Genomic DNA, 10,449 nt, shown 5'->3' with positions numbered 1-10,449 from the left:
ATGCTCTGGCCTCGATCACCTCCTTGGTGGAGGTTATTTTTTCACCCCTGACCATTTGTTGTAGGATAGTTTGTATGTAAGCAAGATTATGTAAAAGTCGGTGATAGGATGTGGTCTGTGTCCGTAGCAAATCCATTAAATGTTGGTGCAGATCCAGGAGTTTTCTCTATCAGTGAGATGGGACCTTGTTCAACATTTTTGTTCCTCACAGAATAATAAATGGATCTTAGTAAAACAATCTGGCTGTAATGAATTTAAATTAAACCTAAGGGAACTCTGCACTTCACCTTCGCCTTTGGTTCTGTTTTAAGTAGACTTCATGTTTTCTTTACACCCTACAAAACTTGCAACCACACCCTTCACTCAGGCACACCCTGCACCACTGACTTTACTGACTTCCACATTTAATATGTTGATTCTTAATATGTCACATTCATTTGTTTGGTTTGGGTAATAAGATATTCTTTGATTGGTATACTTCTGTGTCTCCCTTTTTCTGTGGCCACTTGATCTGGGTCAGGACAAATGTATGAACCCTGAAGTCTGATGTGTACACCATACTGTTGCTGCATGAGAATAGGTAAATAAATACATTTAAAGAAGTGATTGCATTGGTTCTACAGTACACGGCCACGCACGCTGTAGTTTCTGCTGGCCAGCGCATGCGCAGCAGCGTGCCACAGTGACAACTGCATGCATGTGGCACATCCATGAGCACGTGGTAGGGGGGGAGATTTGTCTCAGTGGTTTGCCACCAGTTCTTCTTTGCACGTGGCCAATATTGTGAAAGAGTATATTTTAATCCAAACTGGGATATTTTCCCACAACCTAACCGGGCCTGGTGTTCACATTGTCCGAGCACAGTGAGGTTACACAGGCCCTGGATCAGTGAACGGATTGATTTCGTCTCTGATGAAGAGGAGACCAAACTTTCCTCTTTACGTGAACACGCTCCTCTCCACGGGGCGGGGGCACGGGCACGAGCCGAGAAATCATACAAACATACTCGAGCCGGCTCACGCTGACACCCCATTGGCCAGAGCTGCCCACGTCACCGCCATCCGCGGCTTCCCATTTGCTACACCCGGAGCGGACAGCAAGTTTATGCGTCGGCGCATGAGCCGACGTCACCTCCGTCACACCGCTGCCTCAGAGAAACACACGGAGGAAACTGTGCAGTTGTACTTGTGGCTGTCGGCTGCAGTTATGGACCACATTAAAGATGGCTGGTTCACGGAGCTGTGCACGCTATGGCCGGGCCAGGCGATGAGCCTGCAGGTGGAGGAGGTGCTCTACCACAAGAAGTCCACGTTTCAAGATGTCATGGTTTTCAAGAGGTGAGTGCTAACGTGGCTAGCTGTTAGCCTGCCCTGGCATTTGAGCAGCACAGCAGCAGCAGCAGCCCGGGGCTCGTGGGTTCTGCTAAGTTTGCTCAGCTGGCGGCTGCTCCAGAGTTTCTCACTAAGCCTCAACTCTCAGCTAACAGGCAGGTTAGCTTGTTGGCTAATGAGCTGCATGGAGGGTAGTGAGGGTGTGTGTAATGGTAACACACTGACAGGTTAACACGAGTCACGGCAGCAGTCACTGAATTATTCATTGATTGATCCTCGTCGTGGCCATGCAGGGATTTAAACGGCTCAAGACACAACAGTGAACGTAGAGTTTGGAAGCATCTGTGTGGTGGGGGGGTCAGGGGTCATGGTCAGCGGCTTGTACAGCATATTTAAATGCAACACTATGCAGTATAACTTGTGTAGTTTATCACAACTTAGCTACAAGTAAGAAGTATCGCAATGATACTATTAATTGTATACATGATATAGCAACTTTTTTTTAAATCAGGTCAGCAAGTGTTCTGACTGACAAAGCAGAATACGTATACTAAAGTGTATTTACAAACTCATTCACACTGGTAAAAACCGTCATTTCATTGATTTATATTTAATCAATCATTCATCACCCATGTTACTAGTCACCTTATTGACGCAAACAAATAAAACATTTGCTTCCGAACAATAGAAAAGAAATTAACCTTCAAAACAAAACCAGTAGTAGAAAAAAGTAAAGAGTCTAAAAGGTAAAACGATCATCAAAAAAGATGATCAGCTACTCCCGTCTCTTCTACGTGACTCCTGTGTTTCATCCCAGTTGACCCTGCATATCTCTGTGTTTTGTGGGGGAGCGAAAGATAGAGCTCACTCATAGAGTCCCGACCAATTCATCAACTTTAGAGAACGGCTCGAGTTGCAGTGACTCACATTCCAAATCAAGTCTACTTACCTTAAACGTGTCCAATGTGACTCTCATGCCTTTGCTGTCGCATCACTTTTCAGTAAAACCTACGGTAACGTCTTGGTGCTGGATGGTGTGATTCAGTGCACAGAGAGAGATGAGTTTGCCTATCAGGAGATGATTGCCAACCTCCCGCTGTGCAGCCATCCTTGCCCTAAGAAGGTACCACTCAAAATGAATTGTATTTTAAATTAACGACGCTGCTGTAAAATAACACTCAGAAAGCAGTCAGGCTCTCCTGTCATGTTCAATGGCACATTTTCTGTTTTGCAGGTTCTGATTATTGGCGGCGGCGATGGCGGCGTGCTGAGAGAAGTGGTGAAGAATCCACTGGTGGAATCGGTGGTGCTGTGTGAGATAGACGAGGTGGGAACAACACAGTCATGGATTCGAGGTTCTCTCCATGAAACAATATTCGTTTTTTTCCCTGCTTAACACCTGCTCATATCAGCGTTGATGTCACCTCATGTGTAGGACGTCATTAACGTTTCAAAGAAGTTCCTCCCGGGGATGGCCAAAGGGTTTTTCAACCCCAAGCTCACCCTTCATGTTGGAGATGGCTTTGAGTTCATGAAGCAGAACCAGGATGCCTTCGATGTCATTATAACTGATTCCTCAGATCCAGTCGGTAAGTGCCACTTTTTCAGAGTTGTAACATCTAACCTTGTCAGCTGCTGTCGGAGGCGGTCCTATCCCCACTTGTGTTTTTGTTGCAGGCCCAGCTGAGAGTTTGTTCAAGGAGTCTTACTATCAGCTGATGAAGGCAGCATTGAGAAATGGTGGAATTCTTTGCTCCCAGGGTAACTTTGCATTTCTCTCAGTTTTCTTCTAAGTTCGAGAAAAGCTAACAAGTCATTAGACAGGCTCTTAACTCAGTAGAAATCATAACTGTCCTATCAAATAACAGTGAACATAATTTCAAATCCTCCCAAAGCATTGTGTGATTTGTTTTTTTAGTACATCCTCCCATGCTGTTTTATTACCGTTTATAAAGTCTTTCAGTTATGTCAAGTTGAAACTATGGCACAACTAAATAGCAGGCAGGAAATGAACATGCCTTTCATTCTGCTCTTGTCATTTTCTCAGGAGAGTGTCAGTGGCTCCATTTGGAGCTGATAAAGGAGATGCAGACCTTCTGCAAGACCCTGTTCCCTGTGGTGGACTATGCCTACAGCACCATACCAACTTATCCCAGTGGCCAAATTGGATTCATGCTCTGCAGTAAAAATCCTGTAAGTGAGCGTGTGACTCCACACACACACACACACACACACACACACACACACACACACACACACACACACACACACACACACACACACACACACACACACACACACACACACACACACACACACACACACACACACACACACACACACACACACACACACACACACACACACACACACACGTGGTGCCTATAAACACCACTAGCTTGAAGGGAAAGTTCACACGTAATGGAAAATTCACTCGTATCTGCTCATCACAATGCTGATGGCGGGGTGGGTGAAGTGTTTGAGTCCATAAAACACTTTTAGAGTTTCAGGGGGTAAACAGTGTTGCAGCAGAATACAAGACAATCGAAGTAGCTTGGGATCTCTTCTTCAAACATCAAGCCAAACATACAAAGCCTCCATACTGCTCCTGTGCTGTCATCCAAGTGTCCGTAAGCCCCGACATTCAATTTTGACTCGAGACGGAGTCATTTACACAATGTTTTTTTTAGCCTAAATGTCTGCTGCCATCTTCAGCTCGGAGCCGCATCTACTGCGAGTCTCGTGATACTCGCAATCTGCTGTCGCCACGTGCCCCTTGGGCCAGAGCATAGAGGCAAGAGCTTGTGCGTGAACTATCCCTTTTTAATACAAAAGCTATAGCGGCTCAATAACTTGTCTGCTGTTTGTCTCGAATTGGTGGTGACCATTAAATGACTGAGGTCACCCTTCACTTTTTTTCAATCAGGAAACTAATTTCAAGAAACCAGTGAAAGCTCTGGTAAAAGAAGAAATGGAAAATATGAACCTTAAATATTACAACCCTGAGATTCACAAAGCATCATTCGTCCTCCCGGAGTTTGCAAGAAAGGTATGTTTGACTTATTTTCCAGATTTGAGTATTAGTGCAGTGCCTGTTCTAAACAGGCCTGTCTGGTTTGGACTGTTTGCTTGTTCTGTTGTAATCCTCCAACTGTTCCTTGGCATCAGTGCTCACTAATGCCAAGGAATAGTTGTCATAGCAGGTTTATCTGCAACGATGATGATTGATTTAATCTTGTGAATCTTTTTCATAAAATGAAACCGCTTTTTTTTTAATTACTCCACTCACATGTGTGGTTCATATAGAAGTTTGAATGATTTAATTAACTGCTGTTATTTCAGAGTAAAGTTAATCTGAGGACACTTCTACCTTTCACTCTTTGGCAGGTACTCTGTGAAGCGTGACCAGCAGTGACAGACCACCATGTTCAACCTCTACCTGACCCTCAGACGACAGAGAAACACCCTTTTTCTACGGCCTCTCCACCTCCTCAACACAGCTCAACTGAAGCGGCCTCCTAAAAGATTTTGTGCGGTGGCGTCTCATAATCAGTGGGTGGAAACTTGTTGATTTCTACAGACAAAGTGTTAGTTTGTTCCCCTTCCTTCCAGCTCGCTCTCCGTGTTTATTTATTTTCCTCATGTATTTGAATATAAATTTTTACTCTAATTGTCGTATCAACGTTTTGTGAAGAGCTTTTTGATGGGCGGGGCTAAGTGGAAAGAACAGTGTCATCACACCTGACCTCACTCTGAAACATTGTATTGTTTATTGGATTCACTGCACATATGTTATGCAATATATTACATACCATGGAGAGTATGTACATGTAATGCATTTTTATTTGTAATGCTAGATATCATCTTGTGCTTATAGGAAAATACAGTGGCCATTTTTTCTACTTTATATTCAGAATAATGTGACCTCTACACACGATTGATCCATTGTATTAGTTCTTTTCATGGTCAGAATCCATCGTTATTCATTTATGAGTTTGACACAAAGAAATCAATTACTTTCTGGTGGTTGACAGATTTCGATTTTTGATATTCAATTTTTCTGTTTTTTGCAACAAGTACATTTGGTTGATGGCTGCACCCGATGTACTTTAATGAATGAGCTTAAATATCTACAACTAACAGTACTTTTAAAAATCGGGCTTAATTCACAGCACACAGTGTAATTCCTTGCGTGTGTGTATCTTGGGGAAGGAACATGGACTCTTTAAGATTCCTTCAGTGACATAGTACATCTCTCATGTGTTAATCTATCGAATTGTACACCCTACCAAATGAACTGTTAATAGTCACGTTACTTAGTGAAACAAAATACAGCCCGTCTCTTATAAACAGGGTCATTTTTTTAATGTGACATTTTCCCAAAAAACTAGAAGATTGCTTTTATTGATGCTCTAACTCGTATTCATTTCGTCAAATCAGATACGGCCATCACTCAAGTGTATTTGGTGCTAGTTAAGTTATGAACTCCGTAACCTCCTGCTCGCACAAATCAACAACTCTCTGCAGCGGATGTATTATTTCTGACCCTAGCATAAATTGGATAATTAAAAACAAGCCATTATTAGGTGTTATAGTGAACCTCCTAAATTAATAAACTAACAAACAGCTTTTAGTTTGTCATTTGGGATTCTAGATTTAATGTGAAAAGAATGAATGATCCTCAGCTTATCATTCTTCCAGTGCCTGAAATGGTAGTTGTTAACTGAATTGTGTTTCTCCTTGTGTCTATGGCAGTGTTCCAGGCAGATAATGACATTGATGATTTTTCATCTAGACGAAAGTGCAAATGTCATGAGTTGAGAAAATGGTCTCTAAAATGTCATGAACTTCAAATGAGGTAAATGTAATTGATGCTCTTTGACCATCAATTGAATATGGAATACTGTAATGTTGGTAAAAGAAAATGAAATATGGTGTTGGAGCTTTGCAATGCAAGAAATACCTTTTTTAAAGGTGACTCATTATGCAATGATAACTTGCAGTATTGGGTGTTGACCACTGATGGTAAGCCTGTAAACTGATGTGTTTCACTGCAGGATGCTGTTCATTTGTCTCAATGGAAATCTCATGTCTCCGTGTGGTTTATTTGTTTGTTGAGCTAATGTCAAACACTTAATATCTGTTACTTTTAATTCCACGAGGAATGAGAAGCGGGGTCGTACCTGAGCAATGAGTCTGTGTTTTTATAAAAATTATCAACTGTAATAAATTGAACATAAAATGGTTCTGTTTGTATTTGTCCATGACTTTACTCAGGTTTATGCATCATTACGAGATGCAGAACTACAATTCAGCTCTTGTTTTAAAATGTGATGGTTTAAAAGTTGTGATGCTTTTTTATGTAGGAAAAATAAATTCTGTGTCTCACTTAGGCTGCAGGACATTGGAAAAATGGGAATTATGTGATCAGGGCCTCTATCCATTTGTCTAAAACTGTATATCTTAGTGTTGAGCTAATCTTTACCAATTGCAGTATCACTTTTAACCACATGCAGGTTACAAAAATAAATGTATCTTAATCTTAATTTCTGCTGTTTATTGCAAATGCACAACTGCAATGAACAGCGCTGAGATCCAAGTGCAGTGTCCATATTCAGGCACAAGATGGCAATCTTTATTCTTTTAATGTAAAAGCCAGTTTCCCGCAGTGGGGTGGGGGCTCTGCCAGGAGGTAGAGCAGGTCGTGCAGTAACCAGAGGTTTAGTAGCTCCATCCGCTTCTCCCCCATTCCGCACGCTGAAGTGTCCTCGGGCAAGATACTGAACCCCTAAGTGCCCCAGACGGCTGAGTATGACTGTATGATAGAGAAAGTCTTGTCCAGAAACGCACTGTGTGAGTGGCAAAACTCTACTGACATCATTTACCATTTACATTGTAGAGGTACCAACATCTAATGCTGTTCAAAGTCACCAAATCCTTCTTCAGAGGCTATAACAATTTTGGGGGATTTCCTTTGAATTTGAATGAAAAGCCCTTTGATTTCATTAAATTGTTCAGGTCAGTGGCTGTTTTGCAGTGTGAGGTGTCACTGTTGCTCTTCGTTGCATCAACTCTAGTTGTTGTGTAAGAGCTCAGTTGTCACTGGTTTTCTATATATTATATATATATGTCCAACCTTTGTTCATACGATGTGGCTGCACTCGTTTGTTCATGTGTGACTTTGACAGTTCACCTTAAAATGATACTGCAGTGACCGTGAATACAAATTTGAGTTTTTCTGTTGCAGTTAAAAAGGAGGATTGACGTACATGTGCAGATTCACGGGTTTGATGCAACCAACACTAAATCCTCAGATGATCTTGAGTGGATGTTCCTTTGTGATCTTTGTCAGAGATGTCAAGGCGGCGCTGGAGGCCTCACTTGAAGTAATTGTGCCGAAGAGTGAGACTTCCACGCCTCGTTAATAATATCTGGGAGCTCCTACACACCAGCCGTCACGCTGACGTTGGCCACTGTTTGAAGTCTCCTGCCGACCGTGTTGCGAACGTTGCAGATCCTTCAAATACGCATTGATTCCAGTGGGGCCAGTTCAACTGTCAGCTAATCTTTGGATTGGCTCCGGGCCGTCTTCAGCTCGGCCACGTGTGAAGAAAACACCTCAAGACACTGTTTTGAAAGCACAACAAATCAATTTGAACGTAACTGGACTATGAGTACTGTATGTTCCCTGCCTGTAGCACACTGTCTGAAGAGGTCTGAACAGTAAACCCAGTAAACCCAGTAAACTCTGTTAATTGTGCTGTTTCAGTGATGCATCCTGGAGGCTGCGGTCAGCACCTCAAACACTTGAAACAAGGATGTGTGTGTTATGCTGTAACTGCTCCCTGTAACAGGGCTTTAGGAGAAGCTCACGCAAATTTAGTGATGTTATGTAGTCCTATATAAAAAGGTCACAGTATTTAGAGATATAACACATATGAATCTATATAAGCTGCACCACAGGGTTCCTTATAATCATATATAGTAGTTACTCGCTAGATGAATCGTAACAGCATAGTCTGTAATGTGAATTTCACTGAACAACATCCTAACTGAAATATGTTGCACTCTCACAGTGGAGTTAGAAATAAAATGGCAAAATTAGCCATCAGCTCCTCACACATCTGGCACGAAGAAGATGTGCTGCATCTTTCTTCATCGTTTCTATTTTTTCCACCAGCTCGGTGATGTGCATTTCCTGAAGACACATCCTCCAGTCATGGTGAGTGCCCGACCAGTCAATTGTAATCGGCAGGTGTCGGTGAGGCGCTCAGAGGCACTGTGACAGGAATCAGATGGTGTCATCCGGTACTATCAAGTGCTAAACACTGGGGATGTGCAGGCGATCAGGTCCACTTGTGATCCGTTTGTATTCCTTTTAGATTTTTTGTTTGATTGCGGCTGCAGGAAGACGCTGGCCTGGTATCTTGAGGAGTATGGGGGGGGGATGGAGCACATCTGGGGAGATCACACAGTTTGATTTGAGTTGTGGAATTGTCTGCCCCTCAGTCTGAAGAGGACCGTGTTCAGACCGTCTTATCCTAATTGCAAATACATTATCCACAGGTTGATGTCAGACCCTGGTTGGAGCCCGGTGACGTGGTCTGCTGCAGATGTTCTCTCCATGAATCACACCGGCTCGACCGACCACCTCCATTTGTTTTGTCCTGACCTCTCCATCTCCCCCTCCCCTTCTCCCACATCCACCACCCCCGCCCCAAACTGCACGCACACATCCACCCTCCACCCTTCCGTCATACACCCACCACTGGCTACGTCAGTGGCAGACAGGGGGTGGGGGGGAGGCATTATAAAAGAGTGAGGGACTTTGGAGGATGAGGAGAAGAAACACCAGTGCTTTCTAAGTCTTTGTGACCAGCTGCCTCCAACTGCACTGCACTTTCTGCACCGCTCTCCTCTGGATCTCTGACTTCTCACAGCCTTGCTCTCAAACACACTCACTTACCAGACCTCTCTGAGCCTCCTGTGACCGTAGCACTGGTCCGTCACCTGCACTCCTGCCACAGCATGCAGCTCCTGGTGGTGTTAGCAGCTCTCATGGGGGTTGTGTTCAGCGTTAGAGCAGCCGCTGTGTTTCCTGTGGACGACCGGAGCCCCATCCATATGAACAGGGTGAGTAGATTTTTATTGTTCTGTTAATTTCCTCTCTTACTACTGATTGACTGAGTTATTTTTTGTGCCAAAATCTAATTGAATAAGTCGAATTTCAGAAAGAATATCTGATCTTATTTTGGTAATTGCTTGTGTAATCAAGAAAAATGTATTTGCTTTTAACTTGCGCTTGACAGAATTTCTGCCAGAGAGTTAAAACGCTTTTCAATTATTCCAGTGAACTCGTGCTTAAATTGGAAAAGTAAAAAAAAAAGGATTTTTAGGCTTTCCTGTTAATTTGTTCCTGTTAATCTCCCATGACGGTGTTTTAATAACATTTTCTCTTCTCCTCTGCTTTTTGCTCAGGAGCTGAGCAAAGAGCGCAAGGAGCTGATCCTGAAGCTGGTGTCCGGCTTGTTGGATGGAGCCCTGGACACCAACATGCTGCCAGGGGACGTGGCACCTGTGGATCTGGAGGAGCCGCTGGAGTCTCGCCTGGAGGAGAGGGCTGTCTACAACCGTCTATCACTGCCTCAGCGCGACCGCAAAACCCCCTGTAAAAACTTCTTCTGGAAAACTTTCACCTCCTGCTAACAGTGCCCCGGCAAGCCCCCCCCCCAACCCACCCACCAGGGTCTGATCCGCCTAACGGGCTCCTTCCCTCCACAGCTCCACATGAACTGTAGTTGACCTCAGCTGTACATATCATCCACACCTGTCCGACACGCAGCATCGATGGACTTCACTGAGACAGTGTGTCTGTTTGAATATGAATTATTTATTTATGTATAAACAAATGTATGTATTTATGTATGTAAAACCGTTTCCTTCAGGGTCAACAATAAAGCATGGATCACATATTTGGGATGGTAATATCAGTTAATTGCTTTTGCAAACTGTTCAGAACAAGGGTCGTGTTTTTCCACCTGTTTCTACATGATTAGAAATGCAAAGTCAGACTTCATGCAAAAGATATGGCTGCATTTTATTGCAACTGGGACATTTA

General features: G+C 43.3%; 2 protein-coding genes across 2 annotated transcripts; both read left to right on the top strand.

Annotated features, from left to right (window-relative positions):
* The first annotated feature begins 1,125 nt into the window (after positions 1-1,125).
* srm (spermidine synthase) lies at positions 1,126-6,577 on the top strand. The gene is made up of 8 exons (XM_053425315.1): positions 1,126-1,337; positions 2,334-2,454; positions 2,566-2,658; positions 2,767-2,920; positions 3,009-3,092; positions 3,379-3,524; positions 4,258-4,380; positions 4,719-6,577. Exons 1-8 carry the CDS (start codon positions 1,207-1,209, stop codon positions 4,734-4,736), a joined length of 870 nt encoding a protein of 289 aa, XP_053281290.1. The 5' UTR covers positions 1,126-1,206; the 3' UTR covers positions 4,737-6,577.
* Positions 6,578-9,359: 2,782 nt separating this feature from the next.
* Positions 9,360-10,037, top strand: sst7 (somatostatin family member 7). The gene is made up of 2 exons (XM_053425447.1): positions 9,360-9,464; positions 9,810-10,037. The coding sequence occupies exons 1-2, from the start codon at positions 9,360-9,362 to the stop codon at positions 10,035-10,037; spliced, it is 333 nt and encodes a 110-aa protein (XP_053281422.1).
* Positions 10,038-10,449: the final 412 nt, after the last annotated feature.

The sequence above is a fragment of the Pleuronectes platessa genome, chromosome 6 (genome assembly GCF_947347685.1).
Source record: "Pleuronectes platessa chromosome 6, fPlePla1.1, whole genome shotgun sequence".
Lineage (NCBI taxonomy): Eukaryota > Metazoa > Chordata > Actinopteri > Pleuronectiformes > Pleuronectidae > Pleuronectes > Pleuronectes platessa.
Note: the sequence above shows the minus strand (reverse complement) of the source record. Positions and strands in the feature narration are given on the sequence as shown.